The 26,140-nt window shown below is 38.5% G+C and overlaps 2 protein-coding genes across 4 annotated transcripts; both read right to left on the bottom strand.

Moving 5' to 3' along the window:
• Positions 1 to 445: 445 nt before the first annotated feature.
• Positions 446 to 15,674, bottom strand: LOC129775108 (probable splicing factor, arginine/serine-rich 6). Of its 2 annotated transcripts, XR_008742852.1 has the most exons (4): positions 15,479 to 15,674; positions 14,981 to 15,408; positions 14,175 to 14,689; positions 1,195 to 1,333 (listed from the first exon to the last, which is right to left on the bottom strand). XR_008742852.1 is itself a non-coding variant. In XM_055779385.1 (3 exons), the coding sequence occupies exons 1-3, from the start codon at positions 15,479 to 15,481 to the stop codon at positions 1,021 to 1,023; spliced, it is 744 nt and encodes a 247-aa protein (XP_055635360.1). In that variant the 5' UTR covers positions 15,482 to 15,672; the 3' UTR covers positions 446 to 1,020. The 2 variants fall into 2 exon arrangements, 1 of the variants encoding a protein (XP_055635360.1); XM_055779385.1 differs by lacking the exon at positions 14,175 to 14,689 and having other exon boundaries at positions 446 to 1,333; positions 15,479 to 15,672.
• On the bottom strand, positions 1,327 to 14,157 carry LOC129775107 (uncharacterized). 2 transcript variants are annotated; one of them, XM_055779383.1, is made up of 3 exons: positions 7,633 to 14,157; positions 6,137 to 7,571; positions 1,327 to 6,035 (listed from the first exon to the last, which is right to left on the bottom strand). In XM_055779383.1, the coding sequence occupies exons 2-3, from the start codon at positions 7,544 to 7,546 to the stop codon at positions 5,172 to 5,174; spliced, it is 2,274 nt and encodes a 757-aa protein (XP_055635358.1). In that variant the 5' UTR covers positions 7,547 to 7,571; positions 7,633 to 14,157; the 3' UTR covers positions 1,327 to 5,171. The 2 variants fall into 2 exon arrangements, with proteins under 2 accessions (XP_055635358.1, XP_055635357.1); XM_055779382.1 differs by having other exon boundaries at positions 6,137 to 14,157.
• Positions 15,675 to 26,140: the final 10,466 nt, after the last annotated feature.

Here is a 26,140-nt window from a genome sequence, read left to right on the forward strand (position 1 = left end):
GTAACCTAAAACTCAAAAAACAAATCACGTATATTTTACTTCCGGGCTTTCCAAGGTACTTCTCACATGCAGGAATCGTGCATTTTTCTACTTGTTTGATTGTGCTCTCGAATTTCCTTCTTTAATTCAACCATTGTCAACATTTTCATAGTGTTCACTACTGAAGGAGGTAAATAAATAACATGTTATATTTAAAATTGCGCAGAATTAAATTTCTTACAAACTTATCGCAATCAAATAATCTATTATGATTATAACATTGTAATTTATGGAATGAGCTACAAACCTTCCATAAGCTCACATGGCAAAATTTAAAACTATCATCACTTTCACCGAAGCGCCGCCTAGGTGTAGATTTGTACGTTAGATCGCCAATAGAACTTACGAGAAATTCACAAAAAAGATCTCTATTTTCTACTATCAAAATGAAACGCTTTCCTCAATATTAATTCAAATCATTGTTTACTTTATTCAATTAAATCCAAAGTTTAAAAGATACACAGCTTACCTAAAACTACATATTTTTCTGATCATCATACACTTGCTCACTCCAACCATGGCTTTCAATTTTCGGTTTACTTCTTAAATGATAAATGCGAACTCACGATAATCCAAACGTGTCGGATTCTTCTGCAACGAAAACTTTAAGAGAGCTCATCGAATGCATATGGTCATATTACTAGCTATTCGTATCCCTGCGGACCAAGTATTGTTATTCAAACAGAGAAGGTTTTCCTAACTCACTTTTTCGACAAGCACTATAATCTTCATCTGTTGATCAAATAATATCGTGAAAGCAATGATGATACGACTACTACACGTCTAAAGGTTAAGTATTCATTGTTTTGGTTGTTATATAATCCCGTCAATTTATACGGACCCCCCCTCATCGGGGCATCATCATAATTGTTTGTTGCGACAAAACCGGGTCTAATGACTTGTTTGTTATAATCTCGGAGGCTGGTCGCGTCTCAGCTTCTGGCGCATTTTTGACACTCGCCTGGTAATGCTCGTTACACCCTAATCATGATGCGAGTCTCCGTTGCGACGGTGGGATCTCGAGCGTGACCTGGACGCCGAACGGGGACTTCTGGATCGGCTCCTGGAGTGTGTCTTCGAGACGGATCGTCGTGGCGATTTGCTTTGCGCGCGACTTCCCGACCGATCGTGCGTTGTTCTTTTCGGGGTTTTAGACCGTGTGCGACGGTCGCGATCGCGCTCACGCTCGCGGTCCCGGTCTCGGCCACGTTCACGGCTGCGACTACGCGAACCGCGGCTGTAGCTCCTCGAGCGAGTACGTAAATCACGAGAACGTGAGCGAGGGCTGCGGGATCTGCGAGATTTGCGTCGAAACAAAAATGGGAAGGAATTCGATTAGTTGACGTCAAAAATAGTGTACGTATATTAATGTTAGACAAGATGAGTGATAATCATTGCTCGAATGTGTGCTTAAGATCCCGAAGGTTTAATATAATCAGATTTGTCAAATAGTCTTCAATGGTTTTTTTTTTAGTCCGACAGAGTCCGTTGCTAACGATGGTACTACTCAATTATCCCTCAAAGCCCAGACCCAAACCAGAACTATATTCGCGTCTTCTTCTGTCTCATGTCTCAATCTTCCTCCAATGTATGTATTTGTGGCAAATGTTATCACAACATGCACGTTGTTTGGTCTTGCTGATTGATTTTTAATATTTTTTTATACAAGTTGACCCGGCATATTTCATACTGCCATATGAACTCCATATGAACTGAGAGAACAGTCGTTTATAAGGTGAAAGAATATGCTCAAAATATGTAATAAGTTTTGATTTATTCATAGTCTTTGCAACACAACAATCAAGGAACACAAGGTTTAATTTAATTGATATAATTTCACTTAATTTCCAAAAACCTTTTTTAAAGCTCTATTTTCACAAAAGAATTAAAGTAAATGTGATTCACAACTAAGCAAAATATTTTATTTATAACAAATCTAAATCCAGATGTACGAAAATTATTGTAATGATTTATGGTGTTTTGTTTTGTCTGCAGGATCAAATATATAATGCCGATTGCTTTCTGACACGTGAACAAGCAACATAAAGCTGTCCATGCGAGAAGCATGGATATTCTAGGTTTATGTCACAAATTTCCAATGACTGTCCTTGGGCTCCATTGACAATCGTTGCGAATGCAAGACGCACTGGAAATTGCAGACGTTTGAAATCAAACGGCAAGTCTGTGGGAATCATTGGAATACGCGGAATCACCTTTGTATTTTCCTTTTAAAATCGTCGCTTCAATGACATTGTTCATAAGATTTTTCACTGTGAGCCTGATGCCATTGCAAAGTTGAGGTTGATTGATGTTACTCAACATTATAGTTACCGATTCAACTTTTAACCGCAAATTGTGAAGCGAAAATCTGTACAACATCAGTGAATTGTAAAAATTCGATGGAATAGTAAACATCATCTTGGCTCGTGTCCGTGGAGCGACCGATTTGTATTAATGCAATTGCCCATTATTTTGGCTTTGAATTAGGAAACTCAATTCTTCAACATCTATATTGACGTAGGACTACGTCTTTTATTTTTGTACCGGGGTGTAAGTTCAAAAACACCCCATTGCTGCTTGTATAGCGCCCCATCTGGTACTACGTGACTTTATCAATCGAATTTTCTTCACCAACAGCAAATACCGCCATGTCACTGCCTTTGTTTACATACTTGCATATGTATTTGATAGATTTGGCAGAGTTGCAATATTCTACGTTAACATGCGCCCTAAAGGTCTTTGACAACAATGTTGAGTACGAAACAATCCAACGGTTATCAGCTCCGATTTCCTCGTTATTTACATTAACGGTGGCTGTTCTCACGTTGTCCACAGTAGACCTTCCCATACAATGGATACCCATCATTCCCAGTAACCGTCTCTGACAACAATGCTCAGGACTATCGTTTCGAACACTTTTCGTCAACCATAGGGGAAGCGAGGGTAAGCCCGCCACTGAGGATAAGACCGGCACCCCCTGAGTTTTACTAGAAAACTCTGATTAACTACGTTTTTGAATACTCTACATGTTAGTATTTATTATTTTAGACGTTTTCAATCACATCGAACCCACCGTGATCCGTCAATTGTCAAAATATAAATCAAAACAAACGCGAGTGCCGATGATATGTAGCCGAATGTAATTTTCCGTCAGTGAAGTTTAAGCTTTTATTGTTGAACGCGGTTTCAAATTCTTTTCGCTGCTCTACAGTTTGTCCCCTGGATTGTTAGTAATCACTGGGATTCGAGTTGAGGTAAGTTAAAGCAATAAGTTAATAGAAATAGTCTTCTTGAAAAATGTGTGCTCTCGGGGTAAGTCCGCCACCCTTTCAGTGGGGGATCCCGGCATGGTTTGCGTTTAGTTGAAGGTTTCTAAGACATATTTTCCATCAATTTCAAATGCTTCGCAGCTACCAAAGGAAAACGAATCGAGGGAGTTGGTCCCAGGAGAATCTCACCCTTGCAAAAGAGGCTATTGTTAGTGGAGTTTCTATCAAACGTGCTTCCACGATGTAAATTTAATGTTGGATTTAAGCTGTTCGATAAATTAAATGAACTTCATCATTGAACGAAAAATAATGGCTGTATGGTCTTAACGAAAATAATAAACTAATTACAACTAAACATAATTTAATTAGTTTTATTGCCATCATAATCACAAAAACCTGAAAAAAATTACCTACAGTCATGAACTCATTCTTCTCTGTGATTTCAAGGCGAATCCTAGTGTGATTAAAAGCGTCGTATGACGGATATTGATTCAAGTAAGAAGAAAAACTGACCACCGGTAAGTGTTCAATGTGGTCCTAGATTCCATTAAATTTGTAATTGAATTGTGGTGTGGTTTGGTGATTTCTTCTCCATATTCCATGTTCATCGGAACTTGTTCCGACCATATCTCCGGAATCGGTTGAGCGATTCGAACCATACTCGACAGCGACATTTAGAATTAGATTACCTTCTATTTGCCGACTGTCACATTCAAACTGGTTCAACTGTTGCCAAGTATATATATTGAGAAATTGAGATGACGGTCTTACCCCATAGGGTACCGGTGTTACCCCCATGGGGTGCCGGTTTCACCCGCACTGGTTGAGCTTAATTTTTATGGCAGTTTTTTAAATTGACTATTACTTGAGAAAATTACCGTTTAAATGTACTGATATTCCTTATATCTCATGGAAAATAAACTAGACAATGATTCTGTGGAGGAAACATATCAATATGTGCCCGCAGATCTCACAAAACAATACTTTTCCTTAGGGGGTCGGGCATACCCCCCATTCCCCTACATGGTGAATTCCTGAATAAATCGGGTCGCCCGTAATGGCGAACATGTCATGACGTCTTGAGCATATTCATGTATATGCCGCAGACTTCCAACATAAGTTGCAGGGAGAATCGTCAAACTACCAGCATTGTTCACGTGTCCATCTATATTGATAGCAGCCATTCAAGAAGATGATATTTCACGTTCCCTGAGGAACTTTTACCGTATCAACGTATGCATCAACTAGAGTCATTTATTAATACTTGGTTGAGATTTCTTAAGCCAAATAACACGCCTTGCATGTATTCCGAGGGGCAAGATCTAGAATACGCGTGACTACAGTGCAAGTCGAAGGAAATTTCTTTGACGAAAAATTCCCCGGCCAGAACGGGAATCGAACCTGAACCCGGCATGATAATGTGAGACGCTAACCACTCGGCTACGGGTGCATCCCGCATTTGGATATAATCTTCTGATCCCAGTTTCTGGTGATTCAATCGTTCAGTTTCAATATTGACGTACATGTCGACACAGGGTGTCGACTCAAATTCCGAAAAAAAATTCCCTGATATTCCCTGATTTTCCAGTACTTTTCCAGAAAAATTCCAGATATAGACTAGTGATCAAAATTTTTATTTTAGTTCTGTTTTTTAACAGCTAGTAAGTATCTATGAAGGCTAGAACAAGTAAATTTATGAGCGAATATAATCCAATAAATGAGTTTTTTGTATTTTTTTGTTTGAATTATACAAAGACTGAGAAACGGCGTAAAAGATAGAACATGATTTATTCATGCAGTTCATGAAAGATGCTTAAATACTAATACAGCAGAAAATTTTATTTATTTTGATTCGGATGAGTTTTACAAAACAGTTGATTTCAACAAAGCGATTTTTTCTTGCAAACTTTCGGCTTCCTTCTGTGCGTTTTCCAAAATTTTACTCCGTTTGATCTCTAAAGATTTCGCTTCTGCTTCTCGTTGACGTTTCATCATCTTTGACGCATTTGACGCAAGATCTTCTTTCTTACGGCGTTCCTTGTCTTCTATATAAAGGGAGTGAGAATTTCGAACTCGTTGAATTAGCTGGTTCGAAATTTGTATTGATGCTATCTCTCCAGCGTGAAATACAGCGTCATAAATTTGTCGCTTAGCAACAACCGATTCCTCACGCATGTTTTCAAAAAGACATTCAGCGTTAATGGAAAAGCCCCTCTCAAGGTTGGCGTTTCCATGCGAGAGACAGCAGATCATTTTTACGATGGTAAAAAGTTCCATAAACTCATCCCCCGATAGCAATCCCTTCCAGAAATGGTCCAGTCGTTCATTTTTCCGATCATAGTAGGCAAACTTGTTGCTTTTGTTGCTACCAACTAATTTTAAATATTGTTTCAGTGCCAAGTCTGCTGAAGCTCCACTGATACGACCAAAATCCATCAATATAGTTAAAAGCTTTTCGAATCGTTTTCCAGCCAATTTTTGATCGGAATCAATGACTGAAGGGTCAAGAGAGGATGCGGCTTTCGTCACAGGATACGTCAATGGCGATCGCTTCATAAGCTTTAGAATCAGTGCTTTCAAAAATCCTTTGCATTCCAGACGAAATTGCAGAATTTGTTTTTGGGTCAATTTTGACGAGTTTTTTAAAACTTTTCTTGTTTCAAAACCCAATACAATCTCTTTCATTGGTAAATGATTCTTGGCTTCATTGATCTCTTCTATTGTTACCTGAAAGAAATGAAAACAGTAAATTTTATTCAAATAGCAATAAAATTGCTATTGGATCAATCATTTGATAGAATGAATTATCCACAAGAGATTAAATATACCTGAGTGATGTTCTTTAGCTGATCGATCTGCATGAATCTTCCCAATATACTTCTAGCCATTTGACTCAAATTGTTATACAAAAATGGCACCATGGGATTATCCGTTTGGAACTCGCGCAAAAATGGTTCTACTTCAGCGGCAACGGATTTGAAAAAGGTCAACTTAGCCAACAGTAGAGGATCTTTTAGACACTCAACTACATCGACGTACGAATCTGATTTTGGTTCAATTTTGTCATTCTGAACACCCTCAACGAACTTCCTTATATGAGGAGTAATCTCCACAGCTCTTTGTGCTACGTTAATGTTTTCCAACCATCTGTGAGCGCAAAACTTCAGTGGATACACAGCACTTCCCGAATACGATGTGAATAAAGCGCGTCGTGCTGGAACATCTTTGAAGATGTGATAGATGCCTCGCAGGTACTTCGTAACATTCCATCCAGAGCAGCGAACACCTTCCTTGAATGCACCGTGCAAAATATGCAATCCGCAGCTACCTAAATCCAAGAGCCTTTCTTCTCCATGTTCAAAGTCCATTTTCAGCTCGCGTAAAAATGACCAATTCACGTTGGGACCATCCATCGACACCTGAAGAAGCTTGTTTAAAGGGATATTTCCCAGGCCTTCTTTAAAAGCTGCATGTAAATCTGTTGCTCGAGATCGTCCCAAGAACATTGAGGTCATGTAACGAGTTACCACCTCCTTCTTTTCTTCATCCCAAAATCTGACATTTAGATCCATTTGCTGCTTTTTTGTAGTCTTATTTAAGGACTCGTCAAAACCAACGACAATGCAGTTTGTATTATGCAGAGTTTTATCGAGCTCAGATTTATAATAGGGGGCAATGCCAAACAGCATCATGTAGCTCATTTTATCACGGCCTAGTTGAACCTTCTCAGCAATCTGGCTATCATGAAACATTGTTCTCAATACTACCATGTCCTTTTCAGCTGTGCGGAGTGATTTGTGACACATAACTGTTTCCAAACACCACAGGATCTCAGCTTTGATGGTATCGTTTTTCAGCATGAATTTATCGATAGTTTTCGAAGGAGGTAGAATGCTCGCAGAGGAAACTGAAGGAATCGCAACAGTAGGTACTGATTCCACAGGTGGATGATCATTTCTAGCACAACTGAATCCGATATTCTTGGAAGTGCCTGGTTCGAACGTTTGGTGTGAATCACTCATTAGATATTTGAAAATATTTCCGGCTGTGGTTCGTTGACTATGCTTCTTTGATTTCATATGACTTTTGAGAGCCTGTTTGCCCATGTTGCTGAGAACTATTTCACAGGAACATACAGAACAGTATGCGCATCCTAGCTTAGTGTCAATTCGTTTCAACCATGATGAAAACTCCGGGTCATGCAACCAAACGCCTTGGAACGTGGTTTTGCTTGCCATTTCGAACTAAGTTCTACTGGATTTCCTATGATAAAGATAATAATTATCAGTAAAAAAGGTCACTGTAAATTGTCAGTACACTACACCTTCGCTTCAGTTGATAGTCGGGGAAGAATGCCAGACAACCTTATGATTTTATCGTACCTCTCTGCTAAAATAATGAATAAATTATTTTACTGTATTCACCGATTATAAAATTGGCTCACCCACCTCAACTTTAACACAAAGCGAGCATCAACAATCACTTCCATTAAATGAAATTCAAACTTAAATTTTTGCAGTTCTGTTTCTGCCTACGAGCACCAACAGTCGCTTCCGTTGAACGAAATTCAAACTTAAATTCTTGCAGTTCTATTTCTTCTTACGCAAACACATCTTTCAAATGGTCGAAAAAACAGCCCCGTGACATCGCCTATCTTACTGGCTGTGCTCGGAAAGCGCAAATATATCAGCTGTCAGTTGCATTCAACAATTGTCAAACTGGTGCTCGAGATGATGGTATCTGATAAATAACGGCTTAACACGGAGTTGGCAAAAACTGCACGAAAGTAAAAGACTTCTACTTTCGCGCCATTTTCACAGACAAAAACAAACAACATACACTGAAGTAAATGTACACATAAAACCTGGAAGGCTAAAAACTTTTATATTTTATATCCAACGAATTTCATTTTTCCCTGATTGTGGTAAAATTCCCTGATTTTCCCTGATTTTCCCTGACCATATTTGAATTCCCTGATATTCCCTGATTTTCAAGGATTTTCAAGGTAGGTTTCAAGGTTCAAGGTTATGTCGGACATAATATTGCTGTCACTTCAATATGTGATTTTTATCAGCAGCATAATCTTCTGTAGGATAGTAACGAAATACCAAGTATATTCTCTATGATATAACCGCAAGGTTGACGTGGGACTACCATTGGCTTAGTAATCATTTGTTTGTAGAAGCAATTTTCGAATTCTATTGAATTCAACATATTTGCTGTGTAAGTAAAGAATTTGAACAAACGCCATGTAATGTGAAGCACCTTGGTTCTGATGACTGTGTTGGGTAAACCGTAAATTGGCCAATCAAATCGAGGCAGTTAGGGCATTGCTTATCTCAGGAAAAATGACATTTTATTAATTTTTATAGATGCGTAGAAACATTTTAAAGACTTTTGACTTTGACTTTATTTTTTTCTCTTCTTTAACAATAAATTATCACTCCTAGTCTTATGTGGGGTCTTGTTCTGATGCCTAGCAACATGCCTGATTTTTTTTAGCGCGAAAAAATTAAAAACTTTTCTTTTTGGAGCCATTTTCGTGTTAATAACTTCCAATTTAGAGCAGCAAGAGTAAATTCCCCGTAAATTCATAGAAAACAGTCATTTTGTTGAAGTTTTCAATTCATATGAAATGTTTAGGACCTGTTGAGTCTGATGAGTTTTATTAGTTGTTTTTGTTAAAACTAACATAAAAAATTCCGCTAGACTGGCAGGTAGCAACTATATTGCCACCAACTTTTTCAATGTTTTAAACTATTTTGCGTATTGAAAATTATTGTTTGTGTATTTTAGCGTGTAAACATGTTGTTTTTTCAGTGTTTTTGTTTTCGTTTATCTTTCAGTGGAGTAAACATAAAACTGATAATTCGTAGAAACAATTCACAATTCTCGAGATACCAGCAACCCATTTTGAATACATTTCTAACTATCAAATGGGTAAGTTTTAGTACACCATTCCAATATGTGTGACCTGCTGTGATCACGTAATGGAAAATAACGGTACTCTGTGGTGGACCATTTTTTCCATTACGATATAACTTTCGGTTACACTTTTCAACTGAAGCTATGTCGAGTGAAAATGAATCAGATGACGACCTTGAAAAAGACTTGGAGGAAATTTGTGGATTTTCTCCTGATGTTTCTGAGGATGGTTTTGAAACAGATGCGGAATCGTTTGCCAGCAGCAATCCGGATTTATCCATAATCGATATTCTTGTGACAAGTGACGATTCTAATGACTATGATAAGGACAGTGAAACTGAACGGAATACATCCGAAAAAAACTCAGAATTGTGTGTCTCTGGTCTCCGTAACCGTAAGTTTTTAAATGCTAATTTCTGCGATGGAAAATTTAAATTGTTTTCTAATTCTGTTACTTTTAATGTCACATACAGAACCGGACGATAACAGAGAATTAGAGGAGACTTTTGGACTGTCCCATAATCTCGAGATGTCTGAGAACGACCTGGAAGCTGATCCTAAAGCACTGAAAAGCCGCAAATCGCTTCCAGTTTTCCTCAAGAAGCATTCGCAAAGAGAAAATGATCATGCTAAAGACGTTGGGATGGAACAAACTGCTTCGATAAATGAACCACAACCGTCTTCTTCGGAACTCCAGAACCGTAAGTATTTTAAAAAAAATCTATTATTCAGCCCGCATTAAAAAAAATAGGTTTCTCGGGTTATCAGGCTACTTCTATAAAAAATGTTTGAAGTAAACCATTTAATTTGGTACTTATTTATTAGGGAAGCTAACTACTGAAGCTGCATCCGAAAAATGTAACATAGAGAAAGACATATCGCACGACGATCAATCGGATGATGATTATTCTGAGATGGACCGATCAGACGATGAAGAAAATGTCTGGAAAAAAGCTGATTGGCCTCAGCAACCCAACATGAACAATTTTGATAATGTTCGTTTGCAAGCCTAATGCTAATTTTGTCGTCTTCTAATCTAGATAGGAACTCGGAGAAATACCATTGACATGTATTTACCTCTGATGCATTCTCTACGAAACCTTTTGTCTGAGGGTTTTCACCAATCCGTTTACGTTGAGCTTGGGCTAGATATTAATAGATTCGATAGCTGCAATCGTCGTTCAAGTTTTTCCTTGCTGCTCAACTGTTCTGCAAGTTCTGCATTGTCCAGTGGATTTTTTTTCCTCCTGTTGTCCAGCTACCGAATCAATACCATAATCGTCAAATTCATCATGTTACGAACAATTTCGAATTCCTGCTTGATCAATGCAGTCCGTGACGTTTGATAGAAAATGCCGAAGTCATTAGTCAAGTTTTGTCATGACCATGAGAATGAGTATTAATATACGCGAACAGATCTGCACATACCAAACGTTTCTCTGATGGTGGCTCCGATAGCTGTTCTAGAATAAATTGCTATTCTACATCAGCTTGCAGGGTGCAGTTCTTCCGGCATAGCAGTTCAACATCGACCAGAACTGATTCGAAGGCATCAACCAATTCCTTCACCGCTATCAGTTCTTCATCGTTGAAGTTTATGCTTTGCCTAGATATTTTTTTTGGGCCAATACACAAAATGTACATGGTCGGTTTTTGAAATTGAATAATGATTTTTTTTTCCATACATTCATTGCCACCCTAGTATATATTGCATCTCCTCTGAGGAAAATTCTCAGAATCTTTCTGTGCCTGAAACAACAAAGGTCGCTTATTTTGCTCGTTTTGTGTTTTATGTTTCACCTCAAGTTGTGAACGCTAGCGAATATTTCACATGAAGTGTGTTTCAATGTTTCATTTTTATCGCTGCAACTGTGTGCATCTGTTAGACGCATGTTTTATGCTTGTTGAATGGCGATGCACGGAAGATGTCTCTCGTTTAATACTCAGTGCAATGCGTGCATTGATTTATAAAACAAACGACATATGACCAATTAGTGTAAACTGACCAGACGTCCCGCGTAAGATTCCGTCTCGCGAAATGTCCCGCATTTGGCAAAAGAAATGAAAATGTCCCGCGATATCAATGTATTTCAATATCACAATTTGATCATGTTGATTTCCTCAATGGATGGACCTCAAAAAAACTTTTATTTGGCAGACTGTTCAAGAGCGCTTGCATCCAAAGATTAATACGTTGAGCTGGTTTCATCGCACCGACATTGGGCTCTTTGTTTAGAGAGTGGACTGGAAGCAACAGCAACAAAATTCGAAAACGATTTTTATAAAAGTCCCCTATTGATCCGCAGGGACCAACGTGAGTCAGACGAAAAGTTCATCTTTGGTCCCCTAGCTCGGTCAGGGCTTAACGTTTTAAATAAGCCGGAAGAACTAGTGTATTCTCGACAGGAAGAGGCAGAGTTGTTTGATGAAGTATCGTAAATGAAGCGCTGGGCGGTCTTACGGAAGTTGGCCGGAACCTGAACCATGGCCGATGAAAAGATGTATATCAGCGACCTTTTCGTGGCTTTGGTGGTCGTCTGTCTCTCTATTTTGGCCATTCGTCCAAAAGTTTTCTATCGGACGCAGCCGGGGAATGTTGGGAAGATTGGTGGTCTTCGCCACAATGTTTATCTCCAGCCGATCCATCCTCCAGTGATCTTTTGGCATAATGGGCTGATCCCAGGTTCGGCATGAAGACCACATCACCTTCCCAAATCCGGCAAGCACTTCGTACTATATATCTCCCCGTTCACCATATGACTCGAAAGAAGAGCGGCTTGGACATTCCCTTCACGTCTGTCGGAGAAGGACCTTCTTCGAGAACTTGATGTGAATGATATATTCGATGTCATCGCTTACCTGGGGAACGTAAAGTACCCGGTCTCCTGCCATTCGTTGAATTCTAGCATCAAGTACGTCTCGTCTTTCATTATGAGTGCGTAAAGAAGTTTTTCACCAACACCTCAAGCTACTCCTTCTGGGTGATTGACTGCTGCTCAGATACGGCCGGTCTCGTCTGACGCTTCCGCATAAAAATGTCCATTTTGGCCAAATTCTTCTCCACCGTTTGGCCGGTTGCTTGGATCTTCCGGCTTAAGGAGCGGCAAAGAGATGATATTGTAAATACCAGATCGGCTATATCTGGCGGACACAAAGTGTCTCAGGATGTCCAACTCCTTCGCTGTGGGGTGGAGCTTGCAGTATGGAAAAATCATCAAATTGCTTGAAAGTGCTGCTGCTGCTACGAATCAACAGCCTTGAATAATTTTTGTTGTAGACTTAATGAACGTAAGATTCAAAGAAAATTTGTTCCTATGAATTATCTTTCATCGCCATCCGAAATTAGTCCATTTTTTTGAATACGTTTTTGCATACGTTAACACTAAAATCGATGAAAAATGAATTGGAATTTTCGAGCATTCCATTCGATAATTTGAAGAAAATTGTAGAATTTGCATCGTGTTTGCCAGGCGTAAATGCTTCGATTGAGCGAGTGATTTTCGGGCGTAAACCACCGAAAAATCACAACTGAGTGCCGATACTCAGAAAGAAATAATACTGATCAGTTTAGACTCGCTAAACTATGGTTTATGTTCACATAACGTATATACATAACGTTTGTTTTTTTGTGTCCCGCGTTAGACCTCTGACCATCTGGTCACTTTAAATTAGTGTATTGTTCTCGCAAAGGCAAGGAAGAATCGTTGCTTCTCGAAATGATTCTACAAAACCACGCAAGCCATTAAAACTTTTCAGCGTCCCCGGAACTTTTTACTAAAAAGTTATATATGGAATTTCGACATATTCGCAAATAATATCCGGAATGATAAACCAACGAATCAAAAAAAGATTGCGTAGTCCTACGTCCTAAGCGTCTCGTCTCGGATACAACCCCTCGACTTTTTTTTCTATATTAAATGCCTTCCCTTTAGCGTTACCTTATCTATAGATAAACCCTTAAGTGTAGTTTGTGTTACATAAAGTATGTCACGTATATTATCAACAATCATCCCCTGCTTGTCACGCATTTTGTATGAAACTTAATATTTATTGTACGCATTATCACAACTAATAATTGGATGAAACACAAATTACGTCACGCAAAAAAGTCAAATTTTCAACCCCCACCCCCTTGTCACACTTTTTATGTAAAACCTTATTTTGATTTGTATGAATCGTCATGGTTCGAAAAACCTCCCTCCCCCTCCCCCTCAAAAGCGTTACATATTTTTTGTTTGATTCTTTCCTTAGGCTCGTGAAATGGTTCACTAGCTTCACTAGAAGTGGCAACTATATTGCCACCAATTTTTTCAATGTTTTTGATTGTTTTGCGTATTGAAAAAAAAAATGTTTTGTACACTTTAGCATGTAAACATTCCGTTGTATTGTAGTTTACTTTGATTACATGCCTAGTTCTCACGGCCCGTTAAAGTGTTAAGGAATTCCCTCCGGGCTTAAGAAAAACAAGCCAATGTGTCAGTAGTGTTAAATGTTGTCAAGAATCTGTCTTCCTCAGAGCTTTTGATGTTCGTGTGTGGCTGTCTCAATTATATCAATCCAATGGCCTTCCTTTCCACAAACGAAGGTGTCACCCTACTTAGGTCGAGTCGTCCGCGAGTAATCAGTTCTAATCCTTCTTTAGAAAGGATGTTGTTGTACAATACATTGTTGAGCAAGTAATTATCAATCATCCTTTTTACAAATACTAACGAAAACTCTATAGGGTTGAACGATATTTGTACCACAAGCTACCCATTCAATATCTGTGTTTTTGTCATCTTGTTCAATAGCAAATGTTAATCGTACCGACCCTTCAGCTGTTGTGCATTGAATTTGACAAAACAAAAATTTACTATAAAGATTAAAAGTTCTGAGCTGTTTCGATTTGATGACTGAATAGCTGAATAAAAAACAAAAAACTAAAGCAAAAGGAACACTCACGGGAGACTTCAGTAGAAACGCTCTTGTAGAATCGATTTAAGATGTGTGTGTATGTGCATGTGCGCTAGCAGACTTTACAGAAGACTTGTAGATAAACCGACTTTTGCGAGCAATTGAAGATTCCTACCCGTGGTACACTGACTCACTCTCATTCTTTATCTGTGTTCTAAACCCATTTTAGCGGATCGCGATGCTTTGGCCACAAGTCGGTAGCAGTAGTATTGAAGCGCATGCGATTTCTTATTTTTGGAATTCGAAGCCCCAAGTTGCAGAAGAAGCTGATATTGAGAACGATGATCTCTACGCAGATTTGCCACTGATACTTCGTTGAACGTTCAACAGTCTGCGATGATCACTCTCTACTTTCGTTACTACGAGGAAGCCTTCTCCAGAAATTTCGATGACTGATTCAACGTGCGCAGCGTAATGCAGCTGGCCGACGAACTTTTGGTAACCTACGTTGAATCAATCAGGAAATTCGCCTGTCTCTCTTTCGATGTATCACACTCTCTACTCTGGTGGGAATCAATGCCAGAATAAAAATCTACCTTCAGATGCGTACACAAAACAGCCCGGAAATCAGTGTTGCAGGATGAGAAAGCGAGAAATAGAAACAAAACGCTTGAAAATCTTTCTAACACAATCATAGTGATCAACGAACAGCGCTTCCCAGGGAAGCTCATAAAATCAATTCAATATCGATTTTCACATGCCGCCTCGTTTTCTCATCTCGCATCACAGCGTTGAATCCGGTCTGTTAATCACTTCATATATATCCTGAACATGAAATATACAGGTCAAATTACCTCTTGCGTCCTTTACCGCGTCCGTGACGAGTGCAAGCGCGGGCATAATGACCACGTCCCCCACACTCGTAACATCTATCATCGGGATGGAAAGCGCCCCGACCTCCTTTACCACGAGGAGGTCCACCGCCTCCTCCCCCTCCTCCGCCACCACCCCGGAACCCACGACCTCCTTTACCGGTTGACAATTCAACACGGGCCCTCCGTCCGCAGACGGTTCTCCCGTCGAGACCACGCACAGAATCTTCCGCATCGCGGGCATCTTCAAACTCGACAAATGCAAAACCGGGCGGATTACGAGCGACCCAAACATTTCTTAGCGGTCCATAGTAGGAAAATGCTTCCTCGATTTCCTGTTTGCTAGCGTTGTTTCCCAGCTCACCGACATAAACTTTAGCGTCATGAGGATATCGAGACATTTTCTTTGACTGCGAAAAAAGATGGAGGCCGCATTACATTACATTACGCACTGAACCAAACCTTGAACTACAAACTCACCATTTTCTGATACTATCCACTATTTCAAAGAACTTTCCTATCTCTCGGGGAGTAGCTATCACAATTCCGTTATTTCAAACACTTCTGGGGGCCAAAAACGCTCCGCAGCAGGCCAAAATGTCCAAGACAAGCCGGAGCCAATCTTTCGCCGATTCCGCCTCTCTCTCGAAATGATACCGAAATCCGCGCGGATGCGTGATGGATCTGTCAAGCGGCTGCACCGGGTAACGGTATGTTTCGTAACGCCTAGCTTGATTTTTTGCAAAGGGCGTAAACTACTAAGCGCTGCTGCACCCCGACAAATAATAGGTACAAATAATCAATTTTGTGAGGAATATTACAAGTTCGTTTGATGTTTTCTACTGTACTAACTATTCGTTATTTCTACGAGAAAAAGGAACATTTTTAATTATATAGTATTTAGAATGGAATGGAAAGATTTAGGTTAAATGAAAAGTATCACTACCGGGAGAGCCTTTTCCCAATTGACAGCTCATGCGACACCTACATTAGAGCTCAGAACCACAAAAGTGATGATAATTGTTTATTCTACGCGCTTAAAAGCAAAATTTGGTCGAGATTATTCATTTTATTTCTATTTAGATTCATTTCAACCATTAAATGTCGTCAGTATATGGTAAGAAAGTTTGAGTTTTGTATATTTACGATGGTTTCAACACGCGATTTAATCATAATAATAGATTATCTTCGAAAATTTTAAGTTTGATAACGCATGCGGGCGATGAAATCGACATCATATTAAATTGATCGATATCACTCATTATGTAGGGGCCGATACGAGCAAATTTTCAGTATTTTTAGCGCAACACATGCTACTTGTCGTTTATCGTTTATCTAGTAGGTCGTGGATTGGAAATGTGGATTGAAGTCAGTTGAATGAAGAGGCAGATTTGTATTCATTAGTCGTGTCAGTTAGAATAACCACTGACTGGACTAGTTCACCAGTCATCCTCGCTAGCCAACGCTAGTCAATTCATTTTCTAGTCAATTCATTTTTTTGTTGACGGTGACTGCCGAAGCAGTTCTAGGCGAAGCGAAGCTACTGAGAGTAAAGTCGGTTTTCATTTTTCACCTTCGAAGAGTTCGGGCCCTGATTGGAGATCTAACGCAAAACGTATACGATCGGTCATCTGGATTTTGTTTTTGAACTAAGAAAATGATGATAATGGATGAAGGAAAAGCTCAAAAATAAATCTAGTATATTTTACTTCCGGGCATTCCAAGGTAGTTCTCACATGCAGAAAATATGCAGTTTTCAACATGTTTTTGATTGTGCTTTCGAATTTTTGGTTCCGTCATTGTCAATATTCATACAGGCTTCATAACTGAAAGAGGTATGAAAATAACATGTTATGTATGAAGTTGCGCAGATTTGAATTTCTTCCTAACTCATCGCAAACAATTATTTTTTTTATGATTATATCATTTATGGAAAGAACTACAAACCTTCTATAAACTCACATTGTAAAATTTAAAACCATCATCACTTTTACCGCAACGACGCCTAGGTGTGGATTTGTACGTTAGATCGCCAATCGAATATGTACTTTTTTTTCTTCATTTATTTATTGTAAATCATTTGACTGTTGGATTTTGAGGTCATTTCATCTTTCTATTTTAATCGTAACTTTTCTACGAGGGGTGATTGAAATCATACAAAAAAACTTATTAATCACCCCTTCAAATATCAAAACACAAATCGAAATCAATCTCAAATGAATTGAATTGGTGAAACAGTTTACAGCAAAAAAAAGGTTTGATTTTGACGAATTTATGCAAAGCTGTTTCAGCTCATGCGACACCTACATTAGAGCTCAGAACTACAAAAGTGATGATGTTTGTTCATTCTACGTACTTAAAAGCGCGATTCGGTTGTGATTATTTTCAAAAATTTCTATTTAAAATCATTTTAGCCATTAAATGTCATCAAATGGTAAGAAAATTATATTTTTGTCTATTTATAATGGTCTCAACACTCGATTGGACCAAAGTCATAGATAATCTTCGAAATATTCATGTTTGATAGAGAATGTAGGTTATGAGTACTAACTTACGGACGTTTTTCAGAAGCTCAAACTGTAAGTAATGACGATGCAATCGATATCATATCAAGTTGGTTGATATAATTGATTATGCAGGGGCTTCCTTTCGACCGATGCGAGAAGAAATTGCAATGTTTGAAGCGCAACAAATGCCCCCCATCATTTACCTAATGAAAAAATGTAAATTATAACACTTGTACCGATTCATTCGTCATATGTTATAAATAAAACAATGTAAAATGATGATTTTCTAACCTTTTCAGCGTAGAACGAATAGTTCAAATCAAACCATTTCCATACAAAAAAAAAAAAACAAAACATCATCATTTTACTCGCTGCGCCATCTGGTTGCAATTCTAACGTAAATTCGTCAATTGTATTTTAGGGTTGGATAACAATAATTTAGATGATTTTTTTTGTAATACAGTCATTCCATGCTAAGCCGATATAGTGATTCTTAGATTTTCATCAAAAGTGGTAATTTTGTTCTTTATCGCATAACATTAGGCCCGTATTTTTCTATTTTTTTTTCATTAGGGTACCCGTTTCCATTTTAGGGTGGTAAATATAAAAATATAATTTTTTTTCCACTTTTTCCCGAAAATGACTTTTTTTTAAAATTCATAACTTTTGAACAACTGAACCGATTTCGAAGATCGACTTATTAAATTGAAAGCAATGAGCTAGTCTTTAATGAAAAAATATTGGATTTCCAAAAGAAATAGGGATTTTTTGACGTAGAACCACGTCTTTCATTAAGGGAGCCAAATCAAAAAAAGGTTACGTTTTTATGAAATAAAGTTAACGTTAATAACTATTTTTGCCGCGAACGGATTTTAGTGATTTATATACCAAACGAATCGGAAATTACCTAATATTTGTTTGATATGCTACCCAGGTAGCCATAAGCATTAACTTTAAGCTCTATTGTAGCACTAATTCAGCATCTCTAATGCCAAATGGCAGTATATCTGCTTTTTTGATGCTTATAGGCCTTATATCAACATTATTAATGCATTTAAACATTAATGAAAATAAGCATTAATGAAAGTCCTATATGCGCATTTAATGCTACCATATAATGCCTACAAGCATTAAGATAAAACATATGAAAATAGCCATTAATGAAAGCCCTATATACGCATTTAGTGCTATCATATAATGCTTATAAGCATTAGGATAATACATTCATGCATTCAGCATTAGATATCTGGATGCAAGTGTTTGTCTCAAAATAAACATAACATGGATATTTTATGCCAAAAATATGCTTCCAAGCCGGCCAGCAAAACCCGCTCATACATGATCTTTTTGAGCAGGCATCTGAGCGGTTGTTTTAATATGACTATTTTCAACTCATTCCTCTATATCAACAGTGGTCCAGATAGCAAAGGCACAACAGAGAAACACACATGTTGCAGAAGTACCCCGGTTCGAATCTCATAAGGTAATTTATAATATAATAATTATTTCTCATTCCAAACAGTGTGCCGTAGATCGAAATAAAGAAGAATACTGTTATAACCTCAACAACTTGGCAATAATCTGCAATAAATCTGTGTGGGTGGGCCCATGAAATGTATATGATTTTTTTTTTGTTTTCTGTCGAATGATTTCAATGGCTTTTTCGGAAGAAAAACATCTTGACGTTTTTATGGAATCATATTTTAGCATGAATGATGCTTATTTAAGCCTGCCATCACAAGTGATTTTTTCAGATAGCCATAAGTAAGCTTTAGTAATGCTTATTTAAAGCTGTAACTTAAGCATTAAAAGAGCCCTATATTTCGCCTTTTTAGCATTATATCCACCCTATATTTGTTTATAGCGCTTGATAAGCATTTATTCTGTATTCTATATGTGGATACAGTGCTGATTTAAGACCATTTCTAAGTGCTTACTGGTTACCTGGGTATACATTACAATCCCATAGTCTTTATATGGTTTAAATTGATAAAAATTGGAAGCATTCCCATTTCCTCATACATTTGTTCTGTCCATTTGTGTGCTTTCACGAACAGAGCTGTCAATAACGAGCAACTTATCAACTAGCAACGAAGGGGAAATCGTAAGATGTAAAGTCTCTGTGAACAAAGGAAAAGAAGAAGAACGAAGGGGAATATTTACCTAGAGTATAAACAGTGGATCTCGCTGAGGCAAACTTTCTTTCTTCGTGAGGAAATCGACTGAACAACATCGTTGCAGGGCGAGCTGGGTGGCGAGGGATCGAATGCCTTTCTCAAGGCAATGGGGGTGGAGGAGTAATACGATGGATAAAGTAAAGTTTTTCAAGGGCTTTTTTGGAGGTTAGAGACGAATGAACTGAAGAAGTTTAAAGTCTCAAGCAAGGAAGGTAGGCAAACATTCAGTATCTGTCTGTATTCAAAGTAATGAATATCGCTTGTTCTTCCTTGTTTTGCGTCATCACATGTCTTCGTTTCGGATTGAGCTGTGGACGCGACCACATTACTCACTCGCCGATGTCTCTGGCATTGCAATCATTGCAGCATCGTTACATTATAAAATAATATCCGCAGTTATAAACAAGCGACTTGAATTAAACCACAGCGTAGTTCTACGTCAACAATGCAGTCGTGTCTTGAACACAACCTCCTATAATTTTTTTTGTAATTATTGATTGTAATCGTTTTTTATTGTTTTCATGGCTTTTTTTCTCGATGCCGATAACGGTCTTTGCAGTGCTGCTAATTGCATTCATCGTGGGGAGTAGCATTCAGTTCGTCTACTCCTCGTAACGCAGCTTCAAGACACTGCGAGTATGTTGCAGCAACGTTCGGCTCGTGATGACGTTGATGATGCTGATGTAGAAGAAGTGGCCTCGCATCCTCAATCCAGCAGCCAATCACCCGTTTCTGCATTTTCCACATCACGATGAAAGCTTCACCCAGCTCGTGTGTGTTGCCGCAGCTCTGGTATAACCACCTCGAAACAATCGTACCATCGCACGTATCAACCTGATTCTGCAATAGGATCTGCTCCAACACAGAAAATCTCATATAATTATCTGTTGAGAAGATGAATCTAAGAGTATTCTGGTTGAGCTATCCCTAGCTTCACCCCAGATTCTATCTTAAACCTCTTAGAGCTTGAGCTTGAGCTTGGGTAGACTGTACAATTCGTAGTTGCTCTCCGGGATTGACCTGAACCAACCAAATTGAACTATCTTAAAACTCTTAGAATGCATTTATTTCATTCACGAAAAACTACTTTTGCTATTGTTCGATCTCTGGTATTTCTATGTTTGTCAACGCGCGCCGGCTCAAACTATTACAGACTACATTTAATCATTTATTTTTTTAAAGGGCCTGGCCGGGTATGGATGTAAAAAGTGCCCCCAAACCAAATTACTCGCTCTATGGCAAATATTATATAGGGTACTAAATAAGAAATTTTGACTGTTTTTTGAACCCCTATGAGGTTCAACATAACATATATGGTGAAAAACGTACTTTTCAATGTTTTCATTCTATTCTCAATAGCTTCAAGATACAAATTTAAAAAAAAAAATACTGAAAGTGCATCTTACTATGGTGTATCGAGATATATTATAAAAAAAATTAAGTACTAAAAAAATCTTGAAATATTGTTTTTTTTTGAAGATTCAGAGATTCGCTACTGCTCTAATTCGTATTTAAATATGTTTCTACGTCTTTTATAGATATGTGTGATTTTTTTCAGAATTTTAATAGTGTTGCACGATACAAAAAAATATATATCTATAGAATTTTGATATATTTTTTAGAATTTTGAGACTTAGTACTGATTTGATTTCTATTTAATGTGAATCCAAAATTTTCAGCAAATTTAGAGAACGTAATTTTTCTGAGTCCCTATATGGTTCAGTATAAGAGCTGTAGTGAAAAACGTACTTTTCTTTTTCACGCCATACTCAAAATGCTTGGAAATAAAAATTCGAGAAAATACTCAAAGTACGTCTATTATGGTGTAGCACGACAAATTATCGAGTATTGAATTTTTGTATCGAGTATTTAATTTTTGAATACAGCTATAAAACATGGATTTTGCGTTGAAAAAAGTATATTAATTCAGGAGGGACATAGTTTTTTTAAGGCGATAATATAAATTTAGATGATAAATAAAGTATTTTATTTGAAAATACGAATTTCCGGTATAAACTTGACAGAATGTATTATATATGTAGTGAAAATCAAATCAAAACTCGAAATATATAATATTTCCAATTGTGATAGTAGAGCGGTGAAAATTGTGTGACAATATACATTTATAATACCAAATGTCATATAACACCTAAAAACGGACGAATGTAACAAAATTTGTAAAACAAATAACATTTAATTGATTTCCACAATCTGACCAAAAAAGTCACTGATAGAGGGTATCCACTTGAAGTCAGGCCCGAACTCTAGAGCATCTATCAAAATAAAGCTTCCGCATCTTTGCCAAAAGACTGAGAAGCAACAGCAGCTTGAAGTGAATCTATTCTATTCTATTTTTTTGGCATTTCGATTTTTTTTATACGAAATTGCGTAATTTTATAAATAGAACAGAAAAAAATCGAAATGCCAAAAAATACCAACTTTCAATTTCAATTTCAAGTTCTACTAAATCGATTTTTTCCAAATTTGAAGTGATATTTATATTTTCTAACAGTCGAAAAATTTGTTTTTACTTGTTCTAGGTTCATACTTCATCTTTACTGAATCAGAATGTATTCAAATTTTATGTTTGTGATAATCAGAAGGGTTGGAATCGTGTACGCCATAGCACAACCTTTCATTGAGGAACCTGCTCGCTTCAACAGGTTGTAACTATTCTTTTCTTTTATCTTTGCTTATTTTACGTCGGTATACTTCTGCCACGTTTAGTGCCAATCACCGACCAGGGAGGCGACTCCACCATCTGTTTCCTACCTATCAGACTCAACAACTCATGAGCCGGGGCAACAGCTGTATATCTTTTCTGAAGGAAAACACAACCAGAGATTTTTCGCCTCAGAAAATTCCAAATGAGAAACGAAAAATGATTTTTTTTTTCCAAAATATATATTTTATTAAGGCACATATGGCGTTATCCTGACGGGGCCGGGAGTTCATTATCTTGACAATTTTTGTCTTACGACTATGTTAGTAATATGTAACCGATTACTCGCATTTGGTTCGAGGTTAATATTACCAAGATTCTCATAATTAGGATGTTGCAATCTCCAGTACTCTGTATGTGTGGCCGACACGGGATACTTCCTATTGGGGTGCAACTGATCATTAATCAGCGACGCCCTCCTAGTCTTTACCTCATATCAATCGTGGTGCATCTCTCTTGACTCGAGGAATCCAGGGTAGAATAGTCACTGGGCGGTACAATCTTCAGCTCGTGTAGAGTTGTCATGAGCGGTACAACCTTTGGCTCTTGTTGAATGTTCAGTGGCCTGCACAACCTTCGACCTGTGTATCTGTAAAGAGTATGTGTATGTATTGCCGCGATTAAGTAAAAGTTTTTCGATCGTATAGGAGGAATATGACACAGGGATACAACGGAGAAAACATCATTAAACGTTGGCATCGGCGTTTCTGAGGAACAGGTATAGATGAAGCAGAAGATCAGGATCCCGGCTACCTAAGATATCCCGGACGGGGATATCCGATTGTCTGCCTTGTGCTCTCAGTGCTCTAGAGAGCTGAGAGCGAGCAGCATGGAACCGGATACACGACCAGACAACATGCTCGATGGCGTGGTAGCCATCGCCACAATCACAAAGATTGTTTGCTGCGAGCCCAATGCGATAAAGATGCGCGTTTAGGTTGTAGTGATTGCACATAAGCCGAGATATCACGCGAATGAAATCACGACCTACATTCAATCCCTTGAACCATGCACTCGTCGAGACCTTAGGGATAATCGTGTGTAACCAACGACCGAACTCATCTTCACTCCACATGCGCTGCCAACTTACGAGCGTGTGCTGACGAGGAATGTGGAAAAATTCATTATAAGCAATTTGCCTTTCAAAAAGTGTGCCTTCTGATGCGCCCACCTTAGCTAGCGAGTTTCAATGATGTATATCGCACTCAGTTCAGCGACATACACGGAACAAGGATTTTTGAGTTTGAAAGAGGCACTGGAATTTTCATTGAAGATGCCGAAGCCAGTGGACCCGTTTATGAATGAACCGTCAGTAAAGAACATTTTATTAGATCTAACTTTCCCATATTTTTCCGAAAATATCGACGGAATAACATTGGATCGTAGATGATTTTGGATTCCATGGATTTTTTTTGTCTCATGGACAGATAAAAAATGACAGAGGAATTGCAAAAATATGGGAAGCAAACTTGGTTGGAGATGCCTGGTGAAGGGTGCACGTCGTGGGTAAGATACTCATGGTATAAAGACATAAAACTTGACTGAGGAGTCAGTTGGAGTAGATTTTCGAAGTTATCAATCACCAACGGATTCATGATCTTGCAACGGAAGAGAAATCTGTAGGATAATTCTGTGAACCGAAGAGTAAGCGGGGATACTCCTGCCATGACTTCGAGACTCATCGTATGTGTCGAATGCAAACACCCCATGGCTATACGCAAGCAACGATATTGTATCCTCTCCAGCTTGAGAATAGGAATCCTGGCAGCTGATCGGAAGCAAAAACTGCCATATTCTAACACTGATAATATCGTTGTTTTGTACAACTGTGAAACGAGCATAGTCGTTTCAAATAGAGTTTAAGTAGATTTGACGCCTAGTAGTAGACAACCTATTGGAATCAGACTTAAGTAACAAATCGATGTAGACTCCATATTTAAAAAATGACGCGGCGGAAATTAATTCACGAACAATATTCGTGAAACCGGAAGCAGTAAGGAAAAAGGACAGAAAAAAGTATTCTAGAATATTCGATAGGTTTCGAATTCACGAAACAAAACCGACTTTTCCTTCTGAGCCACCGAGCGAATTAGTTGATTCTTAGAGTGTTAAATTTCAATAGTTGTTTTGAAATTTTCGAAGTTTTTTTAAATATAAAAAAAAATCGTGAGTTTGTGTGGAATCAAAAAAACAATAGAAGATTATTGTAGAACAATTTTACAACGAATACGGTTGCAGCAGTAAAGAGCATTGTGGCTCCTCGTCCGGAGTATATTCAATTCATCATTGTAAATCGGTGCGTCGGTAGAATCTCCCGGAGTGGCCTATCGCCTCGTAGTTGCGTACTACTATAGGCCATTCTGGAGTGCGTTGGTCATCGGTAAGGAAGCTCGGTCCCACGGCTGCCGTACGCTACAAGCGGCAACACTCCACCGTGGTTTGCCTCAGTCAAGGGAAAAGACTGCCAACGCCAGCGAGATTCCCGAAAACACACGTCGATGAAAGGAATGATGTGTGAGCGCTTCAGCAAACATCAGGCTGCTCCATCGTTCCATCACCGTATCTGCAACATCATCAATTTCGTGAGTACCCTGAAACATAACCGTGTGCACACAACCCCCCCCAATAGTAGGGAAAGTATTATATAAGTAGGACACCCGAATAGAGTAGGGTGAAAGATTGACGTCATCATTAGGAGTTCAGTGTAAATAGAAAAAATAGACGATTTGAAGAAAGTTTCTGGATTAGTTTTGATTAATTTTTTTTCCATTTCTTAAGTTATATTTAAATGATTTAGTTGATTTGGTCGATTTGGTTTTACCAGAAGTTGGAACCTTCGGATTGGGTTTTCTAAAGTTGGTTCGGAAATACCATTGAAGGAGTATACTGTCGCGTGGCAGTTTGAAATGCTAGTCCGGGCAACAGTAACTTTGAATCCCGACAGAGGGCCTTCAGAGGCCCGAGCAGGATCCCCCTTACAACTGAATGTGGTCTCCTGGATGGGCGCCCAACCATGTTCCGATTATTGTTTGGAGAAAATTGATTCTTTGCTGGCATTTCTGTTTCAAATACGCAATGTGTCTCCCCTAGGTACACTCAGAATCAATATATACACCCAGGTATTTGAAAAACATCGAGTGCCTGATCGTTTTGCCGGATAGGTGAAGCTGGAATTGGACGGGTTCGTGCTTTCTAGAAAAAACGACCATTTCAGTTTTCTCCGTACAGAATTCGATATCCAGCTTGAGGGCCCACGTGAACAGATTGTTCAGGGTATCTTGCAACGACTTTTGCAGAACGACGGGATTAGTACCCGTGATGGAAATAACTCCATCGTCTGCGAGTTGTCTCAGCGTGCAGTCTCTAGTTAGACAATCATCCATATCATTGACGTAAAAACTGTACAAGAGGGGGCTTAGGCAGGAGCTTTGCGGTAGGCCCATATAACTGTAACGAGAAGATTTCGAACTGCCATGAGAGGAAATCATGTGCTGACAGTAAATTGTACAAGAAATTATTCAGAGTTGGTGAAAGCCCACGATTATGAAGCTTCTCTGAGAGAATTTCCTTGGAAACTGAATCAAATGCCCCTTTGATATCAAGGAAAATAAGGCCATTTGTTCTTTACGAGCAAATGCAATTTGAATTTCAGAAGATAGCAGCGCGAGACAATCATTCGTCCCTTTACCCCGACGGAAGCCAAACTGCGTATTTGACAGCAAATTGTTCGTTTCAA

This window comes from Toxorhynchites rutilus, chromosome 3 (genome assembly GCF_029784135.1).
Source record: "Toxorhynchites rutilus septentrionalis strain SRP chromosome 3, ASM2978413v1, whole genome shotgun sequence".
In the NCBI taxonomy this organism is placed as follows: Eukaryota; Metazoa; Arthropoda; class Insecta; order Diptera; family Culicidae; genus Toxorhynchites; species Toxorhynchites rutilus.